Source organism: Clarias gariepinus, chromosome 26 (assembly GCF_024256425.1).
Source record: "Clarias gariepinus isolate MV-2021 ecotype Netherlands chromosome 26, CGAR_prim_01v2, whole genome shotgun sequence".
Lineage (NCBI taxonomy): Eukaryota > Metazoa > Chordata > Actinopteri > Siluriformes > Clariidae > Clarias > Clarias gariepinus.
The window spans coordinates 15,556,859-15,570,432 of NC_071125.1; the positions used below are offsets into that span (position 1 = coordinate 15,556,859).

The window sequence follows — 13,574 nt, forward strand, 5'->3', positions numbered from 1 at the left end:
CACACACCTGAATGTAACCTTTAAAAATAAAACTTTAGTCTTGCTATCAGCTCTGCCACTGTACTGACTACCAGGCATCATGTGATATGAGCAGTAAGATAAGCTAAGCCCGATAAGACTGCCCTTGATTTCCCACCTCTCCAGTTGTAGTCCAGTAATCAAGGGCAGAGACGGAGTGATAAAGTCTGATAGAGGAAATGAAGACTGAGGAGAGAACACCTCCAGTGCAAGACATTTCTCCAAGTATGGTGACCGTGGTAAAGAGGTTATAAACAGGGCTGTATAAAGTGAACTGCAGCATTACAGCACGGGTGGTACGGCCCGTCCAGCCTGAAGTCCACAGTTTCTTAAGCTTGCTGGATGCTTCAGACCTGCAAATAAAATAAAATAAAAAATGTTTGTTTTTTTATTTTAAAATAAAAATGATAGCAATTAATGGAAACTTAAAGGACAGTTTGGTTAAAATGCTTAAAATTAAAAGATTCCTATTAATCAAAACTAGGAATCTTTTAAATTTAAGCAATAAAAAACAAACAAACAACACAATTAAAACTATCAATGATAACTTTTTATAAAAATGATCAGCAGCTCTGGATTATTCTGTGAAAAGTTTCACCTGTTTTTTCCTAATGGAATATTAAATTCTGCTTCCGCATAACAGCTGAGTTTCCCACATCGGTGAGGTTTGCTTAAAACAGATGCTCGAGACTGAAACGGGAAAAAAGATTACTGTTTAAAACTTTACATTTTTCAAAGCATTGTCCCCAAATTGTTTAGAACTCTCTCTCTCTCTCTTTCTCTCTCTCTCTGAACAACACATCCAACTCCTGAGACACCAATGATCATGACCTTTTCTCCTCTCTGGATTACCTCTGGATGGACTTCTGATCATTTGGGAATCACTCAGCGCATCTGAGACCCAAAATGCACAGTGCATGATCAGTGCAATTGCTGTGCACAGTACCACTTAGAATCCATATAGATTTCTGTGGATGCCCTTCCTTGGATATCCGTAATGTTGTCTGATCATTTTGATTCATACACATTTTTCACATTTCATACACATTTCCATAGCTGCTTTGTGACAATGACCATTGTTAAAAGAGCTATACAAATAAAATTGAATTGAAATTCAATGAAATTAAAACAGAATAAAACAGTTCAGGTTAAAACTGATAAACAGGTTAAGTCCTGGTTGCACAATTCCACTTTTTTTCCCCAATAAATAGCACTAGAAATTAATTATTATAGCACTATCTGATGTCATCCAGATAAGGATGGGTTGACCCTTAAGTTTTTACTCATGTTATCTCAGTTTTTCTTTAGTAAAGTTAAACTGTATATATTGAATTCTATTTATATAATTACATGTATTTATACATTAAATAATTATATATTTCTGCAAAGCAGCTTCGGGACAATGTCCACTGTTTGGAGCACTATGCAAATAAAAATGTATTGATTTAATTTTCAGGATCATTTGAATATACAGCTGGTAGAGTATGTGCAGAAGCAACATAATGACACAATATTCTAGGCATTAAAGGATTGATATGTAAACTAATTGTATTCGATCACATGTTATATATGTCTGTTTTGGAAATATGATGAACTACTTTAAAAATAAAGATGCCAAAAAAGTTTTACCTATTTGTTACTGCAGCACAAACAATAAACACTACTACAGTATAATAAGTAGCTATTTGTAAAGTAAAAAATAAATAAATAATACACACTCTGCTATTAGAAAATGATCAATAATGGGGTTGTGTTAATCTTTAAGTTTGTTCAGTTAATATAAAGAAAACATAAAGTAAATTCTTGAAAAATAAACCTTGCAGCCAGCACTTCTGTCTGAATTTTAGTGCTTGGGTGGTGGGACGCATCACCTCACTATTGATCTAACAGTGCTTAATGGAATGCTCAACTTCCTGGATATAGCCTGGATATAGCTTTACACCCTATTGCTAACTAATAAAATTCTATTAGCTTATCTTTAACTTGATTCTTAATCTTATTTTCACTCCTTTCATTTAGACTGACAGTCTCTTCAGTGCCAGTGTAATTGAGGTGGTTTCTGTTTAGAAAATTGCGAGCTGCTTAAAATTTCCAGATGAAATCCAATTATAAGTCAATTGTTTTCTCAATAAAACAATATCCGTCAGCCAGAGATTTAGAACCTGAGGGGGTTAAATATTTATCCAAGTAGCATTTTTCAGATTTTCTTTGAAATACTATTTATTTCTATGAAATAAAATTTATAGCTGCGAAATATGCACTATTACACAATACTGTATATACACAATATATTTGTTCATTATTTATAATTGCTCCTTGTAGCCTGAGCCTGGTACAATTTCGTGACAGTAATTTGTAATATACATTTTTTACCTAAAAATCTTTTTTATTCTTCATATTTGTCCATAAAGCAGTACAATGATAATTTTAAATTGTAATTAATTTTAAAACAGTCTGCAAATATTTTTTACTGAATCACTGCAAATTGCAACAGTAATTTCATGTTTAAATTGAATATGGAAATGTGTATATATTTATTTTATTTACCAAACTAAACTTAAAAAAGTGTTAGAGATTTACCTGACATAATGTATTGGGTGTTCCTTCCATCTTCATAATGACTGGCTCTCCAATTAAAGAGAGATTTTTTACCTGTTAATATCAGAACATCGGTTTTCACATGAATTACCTTTAAAAAAATTTCCATGTGTAAGCATTACCAAACTATGGCTGCATTGTTCTATTTTTACATTTTGGCACAGTGTAATGCAACCACTGAAATGTCTGTTAGAATGGCACTTTCATTGTACAATATCTTTAGCATATTATACTATTTTGTACTTATAATGGATATAATACTTAAATTTCAATAATGAATCAAAATATTCGTTTTTCTTTTTCTTTCTTTTTTACCCTTCCCTGGGATGAGTAAAAAAAAAAGAAAGTCCTCCAATTCCACCACCAGGGGTCGCTGTTAGGTCAGATATTACTGAAATTATCTGAAATTTTATACATAAACTTCAATCATTTTCAAAGCTTACATTGTCTTCCAGTCCACTATAATCATGGGAATTAAGGTAAAGCTCATGGAGAACTGTGTTTGTGGTCCAGTTCCACCAGTCATCAAGCTTCTGGACTGAAGGACTCCTGCATTTCCAACAAAGCATTACAAGTTAAATGACCTCCTATATCCATATATTTAGTATATTCAGTAGAATAATTCAGATGTATTACAATAGATGGTGTTTACCCAGCAAAGCGAGATCTGACCGCCTGATCCAGATGGAATTTATTATTAGAGGACTTTCCATAAGCCAAAAAGCCAACTACAGATGAGGCAAACAGATATAACAACATCTCTCTGTAGGAACATGGAAGGGTTACAAAATAAGATACCACAATTCATCAGTATCCAGTCCCATACATCTACTCCTCTACTGCCACCCATACTATGTGAAGAGCATCTTGCAGCCTTAATATCATGTTTTTAAGATGAATACTATATGAGTTTAGAATGCATTGTTTCTTTTCTTTTTAAATTTGAGATGGAGACCTTATTGTTTTATGTAGATGTGTCCTCTTTTTAATTTGGCTCCTCACGGTTTGTAGCTCAGCAGAAGTAGGTGGACGTGCAAGACGCAGGTATCTGGCTCTCTGACGGGTTGCCAGCACCTGGAAACCAAAAACCCTCTGACTAAATGACAATTCTCTTTACTATAGTCAATGCCAGCAAAAAATATCATCTTATATTTAGTCTATCATGTTATATTTAAGTCACCTTTTGTAATTTTCCCCTATTTTTAATTTACCTTTATGACTTTTTATATTCATGTTTCTTGGTACACCACATTAACTACATTATGAGAAGGAGACACACTCCGCTCATTTGGAAGATTTGAAAAATAATGGGATTTCTTAAATATTTTAGATTTTTTTTCTCAAGCCTGCCATACTTGGATACAACGAGAATACCAATATATATTTTCCAAAACATTCTCTGAAAAAAAGTACATTCATATTTAACTATTTTTAGGCTTGTATAATTTATTTTGGTAAGGAATAAAACAACACAGAGCATGCTGTTACAGGTAAATATTATTAATTAATTAATTTGTTTGGTTATTCATTTATTAAAACACTTTGTTGCACTTCAGCAATTTGGCAATCATACAGTATATAATGTATAAAACTAAGACAACAGGTAGAATTATGACAATTTAAATCCAATTAACATATATATATATATATATATATTGGACATGGATATAAATTGGACAATGAAACTGAAACGCCTGGTTTTAGACCACAATAATTTATTAGTATGGTGTAGGGGCTTCTTTTGCGGCCAATACAGCATCAATTCATCTTGGGAATGACAGATACAAGTCCTGCACAGTAGCCAGAGGGATTTTGAGACATTCTTCTTGCAGAATAGTTGACAGATCACTACATGATGCTGGTGGAGGAAAAAACTCAAAACTCACTCTGGTGACTGTGCAGATCATGGGAGATGTTCAACTTGACTTTCATGTTCATCAAACCACTCAGTACCAGTCTTGCTGTCCGTATTGGTGCATTATCATCCTGATACACGGCACCGCCCTCAGGATACAATTTGTTAACCATTAGCTGCACATGGTCCTCCAGAATGGTTTGGTAGTCCTTAGCAATGATACGACCATCTGGCACAAGTTATGGGCCTAGGGAATGCCATGATATTGTAGCCCAAACCATCATTGATCCACCCGCATGCTTCACTCTAGGCATGCAACCATATGGGTGGTACGCTACTTTGGGGCTTCTCCACACCGTAACTCCCCCGGATATGGGAAAGACAGTGAAGGTGGACTCGTCAGAGAACAATTCATGTTTCACATTGTCGACAGCCCAAGATCTTCGCTGCTGGCACCATTGAAACAGACGTTTGGCATTTGCACGAGTGACCAAAGGTTTGGCTATAGCAGTCCGGCCATGTTCACTGACCCTGTGGATTTCCCAATAAACAGTCTTGGTGGAAACAGAAGAGTTGAGGTGCAATTTAATTCTGCAGTGAGTTGGGCAGTTGTGGTTTTATGTTTTTTTCGATACAATCAAGGTTAGCACCGGGACATCCTTTCAGACAGCTTCCTCTTGTGTCCACTGTTACTCCTGTTGGATATGGTTTGTCCTTTTTGGTGGTATGCTGACATTACCCTGGATACTGTTGCTCTTAATACATCATTTGCTGTTTTAGTAACAGATGCGCCAGTGAGACGCACACCAACAATTTGTCCTCTTTTGAACTCTGATATGTCACCCATAATGTTGTGTGCATTGCAATATTTTAAGCAAAACTGTGCTATTACTCTGCTGAGTAAACCTTCACACTCTGCTCTTACTGGTGGAATGTGCAATCAATTGAGTCAATTTTATGTGCAATCAATTAATGTGCAATCAATGGTCAAATTTAGCCATGAAACCTTCAACACTAAATTGGCCATTGTTTCAGTTTCTTTGTCCAACACCTGTATACAGTATATATATATTGACAATAAATATTTGATAATGAAAAATACCTTTTCAAAATCCACACTGAACTCCTCAGTATGATGAGATGAGTTATATAAGGACTGCTTCTTTACGCAGGCTCCATTTTGTCCATTATTTCTTAGCAGCTCTATGACAGGCTCATCAATAGCTGAGGTTTGGCAGAAATAGCCTTGATCTCCATGTCGCACAGTTAGAAACATTGCAACAATAAATATCTAAATCAAAAGAACATGTCATTACCATTTCATTATCAGTGGTAGATAATATTTGCTAGAAAAAGTATTAATTATTTCTTTCATGTTGTTATACCTTACAACTAGATAAAAGAATAAGGGACAAAATTAACAATTTTAAATTTGCAATTATTTTTAATGAAATTTTCAAAGTTAATGTGTTAATTTCAAACATTATCAATGAATTAATAATAATTTAATAAAACAATAATTTATTTATTAAAACAATTTATTTAATAAGTTATTATATGAACAAATATTTTAACCCTTTGATTAACCTGATTTAAAATTTTGTTTAAAAATGTTATTTATAAAGCAGAGACCAAAGAAATTGTTGTCACATTTTTAAATTTATATAATTTATATTCAGCTATTTAAAAAAATATTTGCTGAAACTGTACTGCAATAAAAATTTACCCTAATAGTTTTGTCAATGAAACCAAATTGGTATGTAATAAATAGTACTACATGACTAAAAAGCTCATATATAACTCATAAAAAGAGGTTTAGTGTCATACAGCAGCATGAAATGGAAATGATGGGCAGATTTACCATTGCTGGGTGTGCTACAAAAGCACAGAAGAGCAGAGAGAAACATACAGAGTGAATCCACAGGAGACACTTTGTAGAGCTGAATCTGTAAAGAAAAGTGTTTTATAATAGCCTTTTTTTATTAAAGGAACCCCACAGCACATTTAATCATAATGTCAGCGCACCATATCTTTAGCATACAGCAATTCCCATGGACAATAAGAATCATATTATTTGTACTGAGAAGAGAAAAGGTTACAAATCTGTTTAATTAAAACCAAGTTTTGTCAATTCATGCTTTTGGAAGTGTTTTCATTATTTGTAAATTAAGATAACACAGTGTATAAACAGGCCTTTTAGAGGATAACAGCTGGCATCTTTAAGTTTCCTTCTGTTCACAATGTCTTGAGACAATTCTCATTTCTTTATATTAAATAAACATGTGTGGATTAATTAAAGAGAAGGGAAGAAATGTTTTATTGTGACAGGCTGCAAAGTGCCTAAATATACAATAAATAAAGTAACAAATAAACAACAGCAGTAGCCTCATTTCCCCTCCTGTCTGTTCCAACCACTCAGCCAAAAAAGTCCTTCAGAAATCCTATTCCTCAAGATTACACTAAAAATATCAGATGGTCTGGCTCTTTGGGGGCAAAATAAAAAGAAATATCAGATGGCTCAAGCTTTTTGGATATTACTGTCTTATGTCTTCCAATATATGCGAGTTATCAGTAAACAGATTTTGTCATGTAAATGTTTTTTTTTGTCATGCCCGCATTAATTGAACATACAAACCTTGGAGTATAGCTTTAAAAACTTACTTCAGCCCCAGAATTCCAGCAATGCTTACACAAGTGATGGACAAACACAGCCACAGAGTCCATGTCCCATAGTAACATACAGCTTGCATGGTTCTGCTTCTTCTAGAAACACCGTTCTTTACTGAAAGCAGATAAAAATAATACACTTTTTATTAGTAGTTAATCATTTTACTTCGTTACTTTTTCATAAAACTTACATCTATGTCACTGTACAGTGTTACTCTCCACCTGACCTGTGCTGTACCTTACCCAAATCCTGATGCATCACATTTAATGATTGTAACATTATCTATATGAAATTTAGATTTAACGCTACTTATATACCATTCTTTAAAATTTGTCCTCTTGAAAATTTGATTTTTGCATACATATGCACTAATATACTCATTTAAAATGCCTCTCTGATCTCCTGCCATCCCAGCCACACTGCCTCCTCTGCTCTTATTTCAGCATATTCAGTGTACCATGAACATACAGACCTGATAAGGGGCTAGCTTGAAAGTTGGCTCGTGTTTTTTTAAATTGTTCACTCTGTGATTTGTCATTGTCATCAGGAATATTTTCTTCAATAATTTCAATACAAGAAATCGAGTCGCTTGGTTTCTGCAGTACTAAGCTTTCTCTCTGTTTGCTGCAGGCTATGGACTCCAAATGACATGCTTTCAAATCCTGTAAAGCCAACAATAATATATTAAGTGAAGGATTCATTTCATCATTTGTGATATTTTAGTTAAACAATGCTTCCTTTCTATTTTACTGTTTCTCACCTGACATTTTATCCCCCCTGGTGAAACTCTGTTCCATGAAACGTTCAGCTCAGAAAGATTATCCCTGCACTGTAATGTATCCCAGTCATCTGTGAATTTATTATTAACACTTTAGACTCAGAGCAAGAACAGAAAGAGCACTACTATTGTATGTGGAAGATCTGTTGTTTGACTATACCATTTACAGAGAAGATATAAGGCATTCTGACTTTATACTGATACCCTGAATGGCTGCCGTTTTTGTTGGACTACAATAGGAAAAGAAAAAAGAAAGGGTTACAAGTTTTATATTATACAATATCAAGGTAAAACATTTATTTATTCATTTATCAAAACCGCCTATGTGGGGCCTAGAGCCTATCCAAGGGAACTCAAGGCAGGGTTTACCCGTGATAGGGACGCCCGATCACACTAACCCCCCCATCAAAGGTCACAAACACACACACTCTCAATCACACCAAACAGCCTACTGGAAGATTCAACACAATCCACGCTGGAGTGTTGCCTAAATTTAGAACAGATGATAATATAACTAATAGATAACAAAATGGATAAGAAATTAATATCATTTATTTTAATTATTCGAAGAAATTAGTAAAATAGGTTAAGTTGAAATAATTAATGTTTTAATTAACTAAGTTTAGCATTCAATTGACATCATTACAATAATTCCAATAATAAGACATCATCAATAATTAAATTCTTAATTAATGTTAATGTATTAATATTATGTGGTATTAATGATTCGGCTGATTGGTATATATACAGTATACAGTGCTGATAGAAATTCTTCAGGTTCTTCTTCAGGACCTTTAAATTTATATCTTAGATGCATAGATTTATGCTTCAAGATTCTTCATGTTTTCACTATTAAAGAATATGATTTTATGACACACTGATTTTGAAAAGATTTCAGTAGGCTAATACATTAATATTATAGTTTTATCCTCGGGGGCACGGTTGTGGCACAGTGGTTACTGTCGCCTTGCACCTCCAGGGTCTGGGTTTGATTCCAGTGTGCATGGAGTTTGCATGTTCTCTCTGTGTGCATGGAGTTTGCATGTTCTTCCCATGCTTGGTGGGTTTCCTCCGGTTACTCCAGTTTCCACCCACAGTCCAAAGACCTGCAGATTAGGCTAATTGGCATTTCTAAATTGCCCGTAGTGTGTGAATGAGTAAGTGTATGTGTGTGTGCCCTGCGATGGATTGGCACCCTGTCCAGGATGTACCCCGCCTTGTGCCGCCTGGAGCCTCCTGGGATAGGCTCCAGGCCCCCTGTGACCCTGGATAAAGTGGTATAGATGATGAGTGAGTGAGTTTTATCCTCAAAAAGAGGTGTTATGTTATGGTATAGTTATGTTAACTGGGCCACCTTTATATATTTTTTCCGGGTCATTTTAACAAGAAAATATTAACAAGTTCATTACCTTGCTGATGTGAAAGAGAAAAGACACAAAAGAGGCTAATGGCAATAGAGTAAGTGCACACAGTCCCGTCCAAACTGAGTGCAGTGAAACACCAATCAGGCCTAACTCCAACCAATACTGGCATCATGAAAACACAGAGTAAAGTCAATATGGAGTCTTCATGAATAAAAAAATTCACAATGAGCAGTTTATGTAAGTGCTTACCTGGTCTTCTTGAAAATATATGAGTATGCAGTTTGCACACATGTAAGCCTGCAGCAGCAGGAAACATACACTCAAGCGCTGAGCATGTGTATGTGTACTGTATGATGGACGAGTGTATACGGACAGCCATGGGTGAAAGTCCTCTAAGCATTCAGTAAAATTCAGATACAGCAACTGGAAAAAATAAAATAGATTCACTTGTTAAAGTCAGTGGCAACAACTTAATGCCTTCAAGACCTTCAATGCACACACATATACCAGTCAGCCATAACATTACGCTCAATGTGATGTGGGTTACACTTATGCTGCCTGTTCGTGTGATGGCTCCACAAGACCTCTGGGGTTGTGTGGTGGTATTTGACAACAGGACGTTGGAAGAGAATCCTTTGGGTGCTGGGGGTTGGTCATCCATGGGTTTGATTAATTTGTCCAGTGCATCCCTGAGATGCTTGGTTGGATTGAGTTCTGGGAATTTAGAGGCCAAATCAACAACCTTGCATTCTTTGTCTACTAATCCCCATACTGTACACAGCAGGCTGTAATGAACTGAGTGTTTTAAAACCTATCTAGTGTGGCCAGCATTGACATTTAAGTAATTTTGGGAAAGACTTGGGGATGGAAATTCAAAGTGTGTTTAATTTTATTAATTGCATTGGGATTAGGATCTGGGGAGTAAGTCTGGGGTCAGACTGTTTGGTCCTGTGCATGGCCATCATGGCCTGCATGGACCTTTTTGCTGGGTTGTGCTACATTGGACTTTCTCTGGGATTGGACCAGACAGACTAACCTTTGCTCCCCCAGGGATAAATAAGCCCTGCGTGCCCATGATCCTGTCACCAGTTTACTGGTATAGAATTCATAATCGATGTAAATGTATTAATATTATGTGGTATTAATGATTTGGCTGATTGGTGTATATACTGTACAGTATTCAGTGTTAATAGACATTATTCAGGTTCTTTTAAATTCTCTATTTTTGTTTTATGTTTTACACTCACGATAAATAATTTGAAATCCTTTTTCACCTCATAATTCATACAAAACTCCACAACAACAAAGTAAAAACTAGCATGATATCTATTGGCTGCACCAGAAGTAATTTAGAGGATTACTTCTGAGGGCACACATGAGGGCAATCACAACTCTTACTCTATTTATATATTTTCTTACATTGTATATCAAATTTACCCGCTTGAATATTATGGGTTATTTTATACATGATGAAAAATGACCATTAAGTACATTCCAGTTTCAAGCTGTCGTAATACAAAATATTGAAAAATGTTAATGCATATCAAAGGCACCTACCTTTGTGAATGTAAGCTGTCGGTGTAAAGCGAGCAGCTTTCGCTCCACTTGTCCATCTCCTTCTTCCAGTGCCAACCAGCACTGTGCCAGAAAAGTCCAACTTGATCCATCTACTATATCCTTCACTATTATATGATTCAGGAACCAACTGGGAGACATACCTCCACCATCGTGCCACACATGCACTTGCCATATCTGGCCCAGACTCCGAGCTGAGCTAAGAAGTCACATAAAATATGGTTTCTGAATTAAATGAGCAGACAAACAAGCAAATGAAGCTTATTCGGTATGTGTTATTAATAGTTTAGATTTGCTTGTGTATGTAGCTAATTAAAAGGGCAAGTATACAGCTGTTAGGTTAGCACTGTGCAATTTGCATGATTACATGAATACATGATTACATCATCAATCATTTCAAACAGTACTTGAGTTTCCAGTATATCGAACAATCTTGTTGTGTTTTCTGGCTCTGTATGATGCACTGTTATCAGTTAAAAAAAAATAAAAAGGCACTACAGAACTAAAATAAAAATCTGAAAGCAGAATGTTTAGGTTTTATTTTATCTGCATGGTAATATAGTTCTCATTTTTATTTTATGATTCACAAACACAGTACATGTATAAATACAAACTCTTATAACTCTTCCTTATAAATATATATTGTATTCATATTGTATTGGGATTATGAAAATATGGTGAACATTTTATTTCAGGCTGAAATATTACCGTGCTATCACATTCTGCCTTTCTGTTACCTTAGAATAAACGTTGCCCTTGAATTGCAGGTGAAGAGTGTATGGTCTGGATTGCTGAGCTCTCTTGTCTGAGATACTCCATTCTCACCATACAGGACTATATAAACCTGACACAAGGAAAAAATAAATAGTTTTTTATCTGAACTTTCTGGAAAAACAATCACATTTAAGCTTAATTTTTAATAGGAGTGTTTGTTTTTAGATTGTTTTAGTTAAAATTAATTTACATTGAACCCATTCAGTTCAAGTTATAAGTTAAATGAGCTAGTAACTATAAAAGCCTGGTTGAATTGTGATTTCAACGAGTATAACTACAGCTTAATAAATTGTAAAGCCCGTCTAAAAACTGCTGCTTTATACACTGCATTGCAAAAAATATGTGCACATCTGACAAATGTATCCATTTATGCTTGTTGATTATCCCAGGGTAGATTTAATTTTGATTTTAGACTTATTAGATTAGATAGATTTTAAATTTCAATTTGCTGTTATAATATATCTGCCATTCTTCTGTGAAGACTTTCCACTGGATTTTGTAATACTGTATCGCAGCTGGGATTTGTTCATTTACCCGCAAGCACATTACTGAGGTCAGGCACTGATGCTGGGTGAGGAGGCCTGCTGAGCAGTTATTGTTCCAGTTCATTTCAAAGGTGTTCAGTGGGGTTGAGGTCAGGGCTCTTTCCAGGTCACTTGAGTTCTTCCACATAAGTGCTGACAAAGCATGTCTCAGTTTATGTACAGGGGTATTGGCACAGTGGAATATGTTTGGGCCAATTAGTTCCAGTACAAGAGAATTTTTAATGCTACAATATTTTTAATACTACAATTGTGTAATTTAGACTACTGTATATTTCAATAGAACGGGTAAGGCCCACATATGGATGTGATGGTTGGGTTTATACATTTGGGGATATAGTGTAATTTTTAGTATTAAGTCATTTTATGCAGAAAAAAGCATTTTTTTTGGAGAAAAATTAATGAAATGTGATATCGTTTTGAAGAAATGTAAATGAACAAAACCACATTAGCAGGGTTGCTCCTTTTCATTTACAAAAAGAAAAATGAACATGAATTGATCAACAGACAAAAAGACTGTCTGTCCCTTATCGAGCATTTTTTTAAAGATAGTGGGCTTTCTTAAGCCTATAGTTTGTATGTTTTTTTTTTTTATAAAAATGAAAATCTGCTTATTTTGTTAGCAATTAAAAAAATGATGATTAAAAATGTACATCATGAGCAATAGTCAGTAGCCTGCAAGAACACTGCAGCAGACCAGTGTTGCATTTATTGTTATTAACAACCTGTTCTGGATCATTTGTTTGATATATGCAAAGGATGTATAAAATCATACAAACAGGACATTATATGCACTGGGAAATGTACCCTAAGAGAAGGCACCAAGTTAACCATCTCTCTCCTTAGTTGGTATCTGTCTTATGATAGTGAAAAACAGGCAGCTGGAATGAATGATTGGAATGATTAAGTATGGAGAAATTAAAATAAAGACGTTTTGGACCTTACTGCATTTTAAGAATATGTTGAATATATTCAATTTTCCGGAGTGAACAAGCTTTGGTTAGTACCTTTGCAGTCATTCTGGCCCTTGATCTGATGTCCGTGTCGATAGTAACAGCATAGAGGAAGTGGTCTGAAGGATTGTTGTCTGGCAGGAGGAAGGTCCCTGAATTCTTTTCCAACTGAGCATCAGCATGGTTACAAAACACCAACAGCACAGCGTAGAGAGACACCAACACCACTAATACGATACACACCATTGGGTTGGCACGATTGCTAAAAAAAGTAACCACAGTTCAGATCAAGACAGCACAATGAAGGATTGGAATTTAAAAAAATGCAAGCACATACACTAAGCATTACCTTATGTACTCAGTGATGTCTGAAACACTGGGGATGCTTTGGATCATCTGATGTGCAACAGTGAATGATGACAGCTGTTTGTAACTGAAAGATTATTAAA

General features: G+C 35.1%; 1 protein-coding gene across 1 annotated transcript in view; it reads right to left on the reverse strand.

Moving 5' to 3' along the window:
* LOC128513865 (polycystic kidney disease 1 like 1) overlaps positions 1-13,574 on the reverse strand; it is a 37,305-nt gene that overhangs the window by 5,265 nt on the left and 18,466 nt on the right. The window contains 18 exon segments of the mRNA XM_053487417.1: positions 137-371; positions 617-701; positions 2,571-2,670; positions 3,060-3,165; positions 3,269-3,379; positions 3,572-3,690; positions 5,574-5,762; positions 6,333-6,417; positions 7,133-7,253; positions 7,624-7,801; positions 7,900-7,988; positions 8,078-8,147; positions 9,327-9,443; positions 9,531-9,704; positions 10,839-11,055; positions 11,594-11,700; positions 13,180-13,387; positions 13,475-13,558. Coding sequence (XP_053343392.1) covers positions 137-371; positions 617-701; positions 2,571-2,670; positions 3,060-3,165; positions 3,269-3,379; positions 3,572-3,690; positions 5,574-5,762; positions 6,333-6,417; positions 7,133-7,253; positions 7,624-7,801; positions 7,900-7,988; positions 8,078-8,147; positions 9,327-9,443; positions 9,531-9,704; positions 10,839-11,055; positions 11,594-11,700; positions 13,180-13,387; positions 13,475-13,558 — 2,395 coding nt within the window.